The sequence below is a fragment of the Asterias amurensis genome, chromosome 2 (genome assembly GCF_032118995.1).
Source record: "Asterias amurensis chromosome 2, ASM3211899v1".
NCBI lineage: Eukaryota > Metazoa > Echinodermata > Asteroidea > Forcipulatida > Asteriidae > Asterias > Asterias amurensis.
Window position 1 is genome coordinate 648,927 of NC_092649.1, and position 12,320 is coordinate 661,246.

Sequence of the window (12,320 nt, forward strand, 5' to 3'; positions counted from 1 at the left end):
TTGCCACATTACATTAAGCGTACAATGAGTTTACAAACTTGGCTCTAAATTGGATAATCATAAAATCCAATTGAGATCCGTGTTGTATTTTCCCCTTTAAGACTTACCAGTGCTCAGTGCCCTACAATCTTCATGACTAATATCCCAATCTTAGTGTCTCCCACTGGTCCTGTTAGAGGGTCATTTGTAATCTGTAATTAAAGCCAGTTTTTCTTCTCCATCTTTCCCTCTCCTCTTTGTGTCGTCTTTGTGTCCTACAGGAAGATCTGCCTACATTGTAAGTGTCCTCGGGAGGACCATTACATCATGTCTGGGGATCAAGAGAAGACAGTTAGTAGAATGATGACTGATTTTCAGAGGAACTCAACATCTGATGACGACAGTGGATGCGTGTTGGAGGAGTATACATGGGTGCCTCCAGGCCTCAAACCAGAACAGGTACATTTCCTTTTGGCTACTTGTTAACAAAAAAATCTATTATAAGAATTATTGGTAAGATTGTTTAATAGTGTATCTCTATTTGAGTTGAGGATGGAGCTCTGAAAGACTGATTTGTAGCTTCTAGGGAATAGAAACGCGTTGCCTAGATGTTAATTCTTTGATTATGAGAAACATGATGGGATACCGTTGTAGGTAGGCAACCCTATCCAAGTAATATGATTGTGGAGGTGCTTAAAGGATTTGGGTACTTTTTGTAACACAAAACACAATGTCCACAGGTTAAAATTAAACTTACACAGTTTGAAGATAATGATAGTAGAAAGCTTCCCTGAAAATATAAGATGCTGAGGTGCTGTAGTTTTTGAGAAAAGAGTAAAACAATGCCATGCAAATATGTTTTTATGCTAAAAAAAAATCGTCTCATGATCAGTGAGACGAAAATTATTTGCATGCTATTGTTTTACTCATATCTCAAAAACTACAGCACCTCAGCAAATAATATTTTCGGGGAAGCTTTCTCCTACCATTATCTTCAAACTGTGTAAGTTCAGTGTAAATCTGTGGACATTGTGTTTTGTTTGTCCCATGTAGACCCTTAAACACGCATCATCGCATGTATAAAACATTATAAGTATTTGTTACTTTTGAATCAAAGTTCACATCTATTCAATACCAAAATCTATATGGAAGAAAAGAAATGTTAATTAGTGGCTATTTATAGTAGGCATTCCAGTGAGCGATTTCCCTTGTATAGCAGAACAAAAATGCTACACAAATTGTATCAGTTGATACTCACAAATTGCCATTTTGCCACTCAATATTAGCATTCAATGTGCACAAAATACGTCAGTCTTGATGCTTTGCTATGAACAATGAACAAGTGCTGATTTAATAATAATAATATCGAAGTCTTATAAAGCGCACGAATCTACCAAACAAGGTACTCAAGGCTCTGAGTATATACAAACTTTCAGAGAGATACATGTAGGTTATTGCAGTGATGAAATCGTTCCCTGGTTTCTTTTAATCTGCTCCCGGGGTAGGAATTAGTTTTTTCTTTGTTGCTATTCAATGTATTTTTAAAACCACAAATTTTATACAATATTTACAGCCAGTGTGCAATTAGTACAGGGTTTCATTATTTATTTCAAATGTTTGCCCTAATCTTAAACACCTTGTTCTTATTTTCCCCTATCTCTAGGTTCACCAGTACATGAGTGCTCTTCCAGACAATAAGATCCCATATGTAAACAGCGATGGTGAGAAGTATCGCATCAAGTCTCTGATGCAGCAGCTACCACCTCATGACAACGAGGGACGCTACTGTAATGGGTTGAGTGAAGAGGAGAAGAGGGAACTAAAGCTATTCAGCACCCAGCGCAAGAGGGAGGCTCTAGGAAGGGGATCAGCAAGACCTTTACCTCTTACCCTGGCAGGGTGTGTCTGTTATCAGGTGGGTACAGGGCTCTACCAGGCTAATGGGGGGCTCTAGGAAAGGGATCAGCAAGACCTTTACCTCTTACCCTGGCAGGGTGTGTCTGTTATCAGGTGGGTACAGGGCTCTACCAGGCTAATGGGGGGCTCTAGGAAAGGGATCAGCAAGACCTTTACCTCTTACCCTGGCAGGGTGTGTCTGTTATCAGGTGGGTACAGGGCTCTACCAGGCTAATGGGGGGCTCTAGGAAAGGGATCAGCAAGACCTTTACCTCTTACCCTGGCAGGGTGTGTCTGTTATCAGGTGGGTACAGGGCTCTACCAGGCTAATGGGGGGGGGGGGGCTCTAGGAAGGGGATCAGCAAAACCTTTACCTCTTACCCTGGCAGGGTGTGTCTGTTATCAGGTGGGTACAGGGCTCTACCAGGCTAATGGGGGGGGGGGGGGGGGGCGGCTCTAGAAAGGGGATCAGCAAGACCTTTACCTCTTACCCTGGCAGGGTGTGTCTGTTATCAGGTGGGTACAGGGCTCTGCTAGGCTAATGGGGGGGGGGGGGGTGGCTCTAATCCAATATAGGAATATCACAGCCTCTTTGGGTTCCCATTTATACACCTGGGTTAAGAGAAGCAATTAATGGTTGAAAGATTTACACTTTCAAATTTATACACAACATTAGAATTGAAACATAAAAATCTTTCTCAAGAAAATTGTACCCGTGCCAATTTGTACAAAGTGAAGTCTCAAGTAAAAAATGTGTTTGTTCTATTGCTTGATCATCAATGATACTATGTCTCGACGAGTGACATTGAAAGACTTATCAAATGTGAAAACTTCACATGCAAAATGGATACATATATCTGTTTTATCATTGAAAACAGTAACTAGTCAATCTGCGTGTGTGTATTATAACTGAAACAGTAACTAGACTTTACCGCTACGGTTGCCTGACTGTCACGAAGGCTGTATAACATCCCCGGTATCCAGCCAAGCTTTTGACATTCAAACAACAGGCTAGTGTTATTAAAGCAACACGGTCAGATACCTTACACGAAGTACCAGCGCTCCACAGTGTGAGATCATATTGATGTAATCAAGCCACACAGCGTGGGGTATTGAGAATGACCAAAACAGAAAGAAAACTCTAGCTGGGCGCTGTTATATGCCTGAGTCAAAGCAACCAGTAAATGGCAGTGGGTATATACAGGCATACCTGATCATACGAAATGCTATATTTGTCCCCCAAAAGAGGGGGGAAAAGAGATGAGTTAAATTACTTTGAAAATGGGAAAACATACTTAACTTTACATTGAAATAAACTAAATAATATACACTAAATAGAAATGAAAGACTTATAAAATGTCCCTCCATTGGATTGATTGATACTGTTACATCTAGTTTATTTGCATACTTTGAAGGATTTTCTAATGTGTACTCAAGTTGTTCATTTTCAAACCTCCTCCTGAAAAGACAACTTGATTTAAAAGAGAACTAAATATAGGCCTTGAATTACACAGGCCACTCATGCCATTACTTCTGATGCCTCTGGTCTTGGCCTTGGTGCCCCATCAAAATGTTTCCGTACACTTTAAGATTTTGCAATATGAAGTGCACCTTACAAAATGAAAATGGCCTTGCCCTCTCAAAGATGAAATTGCAGGCTCGCGGTGTACTGGAGATTGTAATGAAATGGGAGCCCATTTTAGACCAATATTGACTCAACTGACTAAAAAGTGGCACAATTCGAGGAAGCACTTGATGAATACAAGTGTTTAATATAAAGTGATTTATATAAAAACTTGTCATCAAGCAGGGCAATGAATGGAAATTAATTCCTAACATTTCTAAAGTTTGTTAGTTCAGGGTTTCCGCTCTGATTGTCTGCAAACCTTCATCGGCTGGCAATTAATTATAGCGTTTCAATCTGAAGTGCCTTCAAGTTTTCACCATTTATCAACCTGATTAAAACCAACACTCACTCTCCGACACTCACTCCCAGACACCCTGTGTCATCATCAACACCAGACTAAATCAGTGTTATGGCGCGCTGAGCGACTTACATTAATGTATGACCATGGGTTTTGTGTATACATTAGGACATGGTGGAAGTGTGGCATGAACAGTTAGGCTACCTAGACCTGATGATATAAAACAAGAAACTCTTGACTCGTGACGCCACTTACCCTTGATAAGTGATGCGTATACGTTGCTTGAATTATGTATAGATCCGCTTTGATTTACAAAGGGCTGACATTGTATGAGTCAACCCCTGGTACATCAAGCTCTTACTTCTCATAATGGGAAAATTATGGATGAGCCAATATAGGATTTTGTAATTTGTTAATCTTGTGTTAAAACCAGGCACTTCTTACTAAGCTCAATATTATGATTATTTGCTTGATGGGAAGAATAGCTTTCAAGTATCACCTGTATAAGATAATTATCAGTCTATATGAATATATGTCTCGTTAACTCATGAAGAAATCCACCAATATGAGAATTCTGAATTGTATTTAAGAAGGGAATGTTATTATTCTGTATTTTATGTGCCATTGTTTGTGAAATTAACTTGTAGCTTCTCCAAACTTTAGACAATCTTGTTTCTTGGCCTTGAAACTCCTTGAGAAACCCAGCTTTGTCCTCATTCAGGCTTGTATTCAACCATCCTTCAGCATTACCTTGTATACTAAACCTCTGTTTGGCTTCTCAATCCATCCTATAGTGTGGTAATGCAATCTGCGGTGGTGATATCGCAATCTCAGCCTCTAGGGCTGGTCATAACGCCTGCTGGCACCCGGCATGCTTTGTCTGTACCGTCTGCAAGGAACAACTAGTAGACCTGATATATTTCTTCCGTGATGGCAAGATACATTGTGGCAGACACCATGCTGAGTCCCTTAAGCCTCGCTGTGCTGCTTGTGATGAGGTGAGTCCACAATTCAAGTTAATAACCCAGAAATTACTATGAGTCACATTTATTTTAAAAGGGTGGAAATAATAGCTGTTAGTTAAAAGAAAAAAATGAGAAGCTGTTTAAGGTTGGTTTTGATGAATGGACTTGATTTCAGTGATGAATTCATCATAACTGGACATCAGAGCCCAACTCCATCACAGCTGCTCAAGCAGAAAATATTGCTTACCAAAGATCTACTTAGCAGAAATGATCAGGACATCAGTCACGAATTGTACATTGGTACAATAGTAAGTGGTTTCTGGTTTAAGCAAAATGTTGCTACGCTTAGCTACTTTTTGTGCTTAAGCAGTTCTGTTAAACTGTGCCTAGGCCTCAAAAATTTATCTTTGTTAGGGCAAGGCTACTTTGATTTGTTAAGACCACTTTCGTTGGAAAATCTTTCAAGACTATAGGAAACTTTGAAGGGACGACAAGGTCAAGACCAGGGCAACCGTAGCCATGGCTTCAGTGGCCTGTTTGTTCTTCGCCTTGGATGTTTCTGGAGTTTGCCTCTAAAAGCAACACTATTCCGGTCACTTACATATATTTATAGCTAATAGGCACAAAAAAAAGTGTAACCGATTTCCTTTAGTTTTTCACTTTTTATTTGGTGAAAAACATAAAGCACCACTCAACATCAGTTATGTTGTATTAATATTTGTGTATACTTGTATTTCTATGTTTTTTAACGTGGACAATAAATAAAATCTAATCTAATCTAATCTATAATCTATTTACCAATAGAAGTGAGAGTGAATTGGTAGCGATTGAAGATGTATGCAAACTAGCAGCTGAAATCTACTCACAATGGTTTATGGCTACTAAGTTTGACGAGAATGACAGTAATGCAAATGGTCTTTGTATCCTAGCTGATGAATCAGCTGAATGTGGAGGGTGCTCGGTCACTGGTAAACTGACAAATACCTTGCGGGGAAATTCCGAGATTTGTATCTGTTGTCAGATTATGTTATCTGCCAAGTGGCTTTGATGCCATTCTGTGTTGAGAGTGTTGTAAACAGAGTGTTGTAACATTAACATGTTTATTGCCTGGAGGTTATTTTTGACAAGCATTTATTTGTTATTTTGTTTGTATCTTTAGATCATCTTTGCTGATGAGTGTACCGAGGCAGAAGGTCGCAGCTGGCATATGAAACACTTTTGTTGTTTTGAGTGCGACAAAGAGCTTGGTGGTGAGCGTTACATCATGCGGGAAGGGAAACCCTACTGCTGTACATGCTTTGAGACCATGTTTGCTGAGTACTGCGATACCTGTGGGGAACCTATCGGTGTAGACCAGGGGCAGATGTCACATGAGGGCCAACATTGGCACGCCACCCAGAAATGCTTTCAATGCTGTACATGTGGGACGTCGCTACTAGGCCGACCTTTCTTGCCCAAGCATGGACTGATCTACTGCAGTGGAACTTGCAGCAGAGGAGAGAAAGCTCCACAGGAGATGGATGATCCCATGGGATTAGGATCTCCGAAGATGAGCCGTAGTCGACGTCCAATCAACGTAGAGGAGCTCAATCTAGACAACTTGTCTGTAGTCAAGAAAGAGGAGGAGAGGACCCAGCAGTCTATTCATAGATCTCGGAATCTGTCTCGTCATTCTCTCCCTGACTTAAGGAGACAATCTCAGACAGCGGCTGAAGATAGGAGACGAGCTAGTGTAAGAACTGCTGCTGAAAAGAGACGTAATAGCACAGCTTCTGCACAGAGTCGCTCCTTAAAGACAGATAAGGCTGACAGTCAATATCAACCTCCCCCAAACACAGAACAGATACAGCGCAGAGGGGCAAGCGAAGTAAGAACTGCCACCAATACAATTGGAGGCTCTCAGCGAACTCGCTCCACGCACAGCATCAATGATGAGCGCTATATAATCCCTCGGACTGATAGTAGTTATAGACATGGTCTGGTACCCAAGACTAATGCTAACTATCATAATGGAATGAGAAGGCCTGAAACAATGGGACACTACGGAACCCAACCAAGGAATCCACGTGAGAATGATTACTTTGACAGGAAATCCAACGTGTACCACTCAGAGAGAGTAACTGGACGATCTCGATCAGAGGTCACTTTAGACCAGAGAGCTGCCATGGATCGTTACGCTCGCGGGCGTAGACGTGGTTACCATGATGACTACATCTCAAGCTCATCATCTTCAGAAGATGAGGATTATTTCAGTCCGAGTGATCAGGGCAAGCCAAGGATTCGATACGTAGAGACCTACGCAAGGGCGCGGTCACAGTCACAACCATCCAATCAGAAACAGCCTGGTAGTCGCAAGAAATCCAAGAGGAAAACAAAGAACTGTATCGTTTCCTGAGTGCGGGGGAGGTGTAAAACAAAGAACTGTATTGTTTCCTGAGTGGTGGACGTTATAAAACAAAGAACTGTTTCGTTTCCTGAGTGCTGGACGTTATAAAACAAAGAACTGTATCGTTTCCTGAGTGCTGGACGTTATAAAACAAAGAACTGTATCGTTTCCTGAGTACTGAATGTTGTAAAACTATAAGTAATGTGCTGTGTGGCGTTGTAAAAAGATTAATTGTTTGGCCATGTACAAAAGAATAATAATCGTTTTATAAATACAGAAAGTTTGGGGTTTTTTGCGTTCATGTTCATATTTCTATAATAAATCTTGCATGTGTGATTTGGTTTTGGAGGAGCATGCAAAGGATTCAGTGCATTGTTATTTCACTATTTGAAGGAAGACTTTTTTATATGAGATGTCTATTGTGTTTGCCCCTTAGATTCAGTTGTGAATTATGATTATTGTCAGTGTAGTTATTATAAACTAAAGGCTTTTATGATAATATTATTTAAAACAACTTAACAATAATTGGGAGCTTCTGTTCTATGAAAATACAGCCTTCCATCATGAAATAAGTCACTTTTTTTAGGGGGGGGGGGGAGTTGCGGCTCAGCTCTTGAATTTCGTAAGATTCAAGTAAGTACATCAGGCTTGGAATTACACAGAGGTCATGACCTTTGTAGCCGTTGGTCTTCAAAACTTTCCCTTTGAGTTGCCCTCTGTATAACGAAAATGGCCTTGCCCTCTTAGTGATGAAATTGCAAGCCTGAGTATGTGTACATGTTACAATGTTTTTGTACAAATGCTACTTGATTCATCTATTTAGAATTGGAAGAAGTTGTCTTTATTGGGACCAAAGAAATAAATCAGCAATTCGCTGCTAAAATCACTTTTTATACCTACTCTCTGCAACCGGTTTTAGTTTTAGTTTTAGTAAAATGAAATATTTTTGTAAGTGAGTACTCAAGGCTAGTAACCAAGTACCATAAAAGGTAAAAAACTAAACAAAAAAAGAGTAAGATTGGCCATTGGCCTTCATTATGTTAAAGCTTAAAATACAGAAGTGCTTCTGTTTTGGGTGGAATGGTCTTTATATTACTGACCAAAAGCTTTTGTTGTATCTTTTCTTTTAAAAATGCACAAAGTTTTGTTATCCAATGGCACTTTGCAAAATGCTTTTAATTCTTCTTTAAAAAGAAGAATTCTCTGATTCGCTTTAATAATGATAATTGCATGAGTAATTTACGAACAAATAATTCAATGCATTTATGAATGAAGAGAAAAACTTGATACAAAAATTAAGCAATTTTAAAAAACTTATAAAACTTTCTTGAATTTGTTAGGACACATTTTAACTTTTGAAAAGCAACTCTTGAGTTGTATTTGACCTTGCCTGGAATTATGCAGATGTTCTTTTGTAACAAATGCTCTTTTTTATTGTGTACAGGTTTAAACCTTACAGTACTTCAGACTTTCTAAACACTGTGTTAATAACCATATCATGTTTTTGCTGTTGACTATTTTCTATATTGACAAATTGAATAATGTTGTGAACTTTTCTGACGTTTGAAGGTGACATCACTTATAACTATCACCATAGGTAGAATCACTGTGGATAGTTTCTTGTTGTTTCTGAAACCATGACATTCAGATTGTTTGTGTCGATTCAAGGATTTATATCAATGATATCATAAGATTGGACTGTAGTTTACATTCAGCTATAGTGAGGCTTTGCAATGCTAGATGGCAGCAGACTTACCAGGTAAATTTCTGTTGTTTGTTTAGTTCTGATCAATGGGTTTACCTAGTATTTAAAGTCTGCTGCCACCAAGTGTCCCCAGAAGACTCATGTTGGAGTACTTTATAACTTTGTTGTGAGGAGAGATCACTTAAACCATTCTATTTCTTGTACTCTTTTACCAGTCGCTTGCTTTGAAGATTTAGGAAACTATCAGAATGTCTCAAGAAGATGTCTGAAGAACTCAAAATAAGAGTTCAGTTCTTTTCATACGACTTGTAAGCAGAAATGATACACAAAATGCTGACCCGACTTGAAGTTGACCTGAACTCAAAGAAAATGTTTGTAAATCAATGAATCTCTTTCTGGTTTCCAACTTATATCCAGAAAAGCATTGAGAGTTTCTACTAGTCAAATTGACTGGACATTTATAGTAACTCAATGAAGTCTGTAGAGCAGACTCACCATAAGCTGTAAACTCTTTCATTATCAAAGGCCCATCTTTTGTACTAGAACAAGACGCGTATTAGGTTTGTGATACATTTTTTCAAAACGCTACATTTTTATCCATAAAGCAGACATTTATAATTGATTCAGTAATGTAAAATTTAAGTTTGTTGATGTTCATACAAATCCCAGTAATTATAAATTTTATGTAAAATGTTAAAAATATGTGTTTGTATAAAAATATTAAATAAGACCATTTGGAAAAATAGAATTGAAAGCTGTTACTTTCATTGTTATTTGTATGTGTTCAGATAAAACAGAACCAGAAATGTGAGCTTCATTGCCAGACATTAATTCTTATTCTAGGGTTCACCCTTATGGACGTGTGGTAGGCCTGATACTGTTAGTCCTCACTTTCCAATCAAACAGAAAACAAGATTTGGATCAAACCCAATGTCAGAGTTTAACCTCATGGAGACATGTGTATATAGTATTTCCCTCCTCAGTAGCTGTGAGCTTAGTAATAGTTTGCTGACCTCATGCATGAATAGTTCATCAGTGGGCAGGGCCAGTAGGTAGTTATTCTGTGTCTTTGTTATATTATTTAAATGCTTTGCCTTATTTGGGTCTGCAGTGGTAAGTTATCCCCCAGAAATTCCTCAGGGCATTATGTTCCGTTCAAGTATGAAGTTTTGAATGGGTGAAATTTTGGGGTATGTTGAGTACATGGGTGCGGTCAGGGAGAGTGAGTGTATGCTAGCTGTGTGTTGGATAGAGGGTGGTCATTCTAGCAGCGTCTTAATGTGATCCTTGATCCAGTGACAGAAAATTGCACTGGGTGTTGGTCTCTGCAAATCTTTGTGATTGTGCGCCATTGCTAAATTCAGAGCTGCTATTAATCGTTAGGCAAATTGGTTGAAGTGAGGATACAACAATTCTGAGAGCTGGACTTCAAGAGCTACACTATTATGGAAACCGTAAGTTAATTTTTTTATTTTTATTGCATGGTTACTGCATTTCAAACTTTACTAAAATCAAGTGCATGATGCTATTTTTGTTCCAAGAAGAAGTTTAGTTTTAAATTGATGTGGTTTGGAAAATGCAAGTCATGGCTATTTTCAATGCTTAATACATTTATTCAAAAGGCGTGTTCATCTAATTCTCTATTGTTTGGGAACTTGGAAATGTTCATCAATTTTTGTGTAAGAAAGTTTATGAAAGATTCATGGAAATCGTTGAGCAGTTTAGTATTCATTTGTTGGACAAATTTATTAGAAGATTTTGGTTTACTTTTTCCAACAAATAGATGGTTTTCACCCCTGGGTGTGACTAATTTGGAATAAAAGAAGGAATGCCAGACTGAGTGTCGGCGGCCGAGGCTAACAAGACGTCCCGAGTTATAGTTGCTACATTTAGCAGCAGAGGGCGCAACAACTTTGTGAGAACTTTGTGAACTTTGAACTTTGTGACTTATTTGAGATTACTGTGTGGAAGCTCATGGTATCTTTGCTTTAATCTTTGTGGGGTGGAAAGTGGACGCCGTCGCCTATAATCCGGTGGGAACGTTTCTTTACTTATTATTGTATATTATCGTAGCGTCATACGTTATCGACCCTCATAATGTTTTCGAACCCCCAACTTTGATTCCCGTTTACCGCGAGATTGTGCAAGCTGCACCGGTTGCAGAAGCTATGCAGTTTACTCACGGATTGTATTTTCATCAGGCTTAAGCTGAGAATAAAGTTTCCTGACGTTGGTTATGCTCAAATATTTATAAAATGATTGATTTTTGGTACAGATCACTAGTGCATTATTATGTCAACATTCAAATGAGTCAAAGAAACATCATCCAACCTCGAAAGTTCAAAACAAAATTACTTTCTGCAAGATTGAGTTTCATTCTGTTTTAGACAATAGATGGATCACGTGAGGTGGTTACTATTTCGGATTCAATGGTGTGCCAATATGAGGAAAAAATTAAAATATTTTAAGTGAAAATGACAAAAAATCTATATTAATGAGAAAATATCAAAGATTGGTTTGTTATCTCCTGAAACAAAACATTACTGGTCTAAAATGGGGGAAAACGGACTGTTATGGGTGGGGTGTTTTTACTACCATGCCTTATGATATCTCTCGATTCTAATATAGTAGCCATAATGCCTTGGGACAAAAATATAATTATATTTGTTTTAAGTAGTAATTGAATAATATTTTTGATTTATTTTGCATGCCATACTAGCCAATGAAAGGTGTGAAAACATATGACGTTGCTCCAATGTCGTGCATGCATAATCACTGTTAAGGGCGGACTGTCTCTTGCAACGTAAAACCAAAACTTTAAAAATTTCAACACACCATGAAGTGTAAGTGTTATTGTTAAAAAAATTGGATAGATGATTTGAAAAAAAAACATTCAGTTTTTGATTGTGAACAATTTTCCTGTTATCCTACTGAAAACACATGACACCAGGATAATAGATAATTATCTCAGAAACTCGGAAACGCGGATGGTCACTTTAAGCTTCCGTAGTTTACCGCTAATGTGAAATATATTTATGCGGAGAGAATAGTCCTAAGGACATTACTGTTATTACTTATTATCGTTGACTTTGATTGAGTGTGATCAATAACCTATAAAAAAGTGTGTATTTGACGCCAGTGTTACTGTCGCTCTTTTGAAGGGAGTTGATATTTGTAAATAATTTTGGGGAGTAAAATCTGCCCCAAGTTCATAGCTAAATTTTGCTTGTCCTTTGTGTATAACAAAAATGTTAACCAGGCTTAGAGCAGTGAACACTCTAGAGCTGTGGGTTTTGGGGATTTCTGTGATTGTAAATATTAAGTACATGTGCCTCCAAATGTTGATCGAGGGAATAGTTTGTGTATATTAGAAAAGGTGCCATAATCAAGGTGACTGTTAAACTGGCATTAATTTATCCAGTCAAATAGTTTCCTTTAATTTGACTAAGGTTTATGTCGGCAGG

The 12,320-nt window shown here is 38.4% G+C and overlaps 1 protein-coding gene across 3 annotated transcripts in view; it reads left to right on the forward strand.

The window, feature by feature from the left end:
* The window catches only part of LOC139954203 (prickle-like protein 2), a 102,091-nt gene extending 92,508 nt beyond the window's left edge, over positions 1-9,583 (forward strand). For all 3 annotated transcript variants that reach the window (XM_071953917.1, XM_071953916.1, XM_071953918.1), the window contains 4 exons: positions 261-438; positions 1,643-1,894; positions 4,595-4,798; positions 5,925-9,583. In XM_071953917.1, coding sequence (XP_071810018.1) covers positions 261-438; positions 1,643-1,894; positions 4,595-4,798; positions 5,925-7,160 — 1,870 coding nt within the window. In that variant the 3' untranslated portion in view covers positions 7,161-9,583. The remainder of the gene's footprint in view (positions 1-260; positions 439-1,642; positions 1,895-4,594; positions 4,799-5,924) is intronic.
* The last annotated feature ends 2,737 nt before the right edge of the window (positions 9,584-12,320 follow it).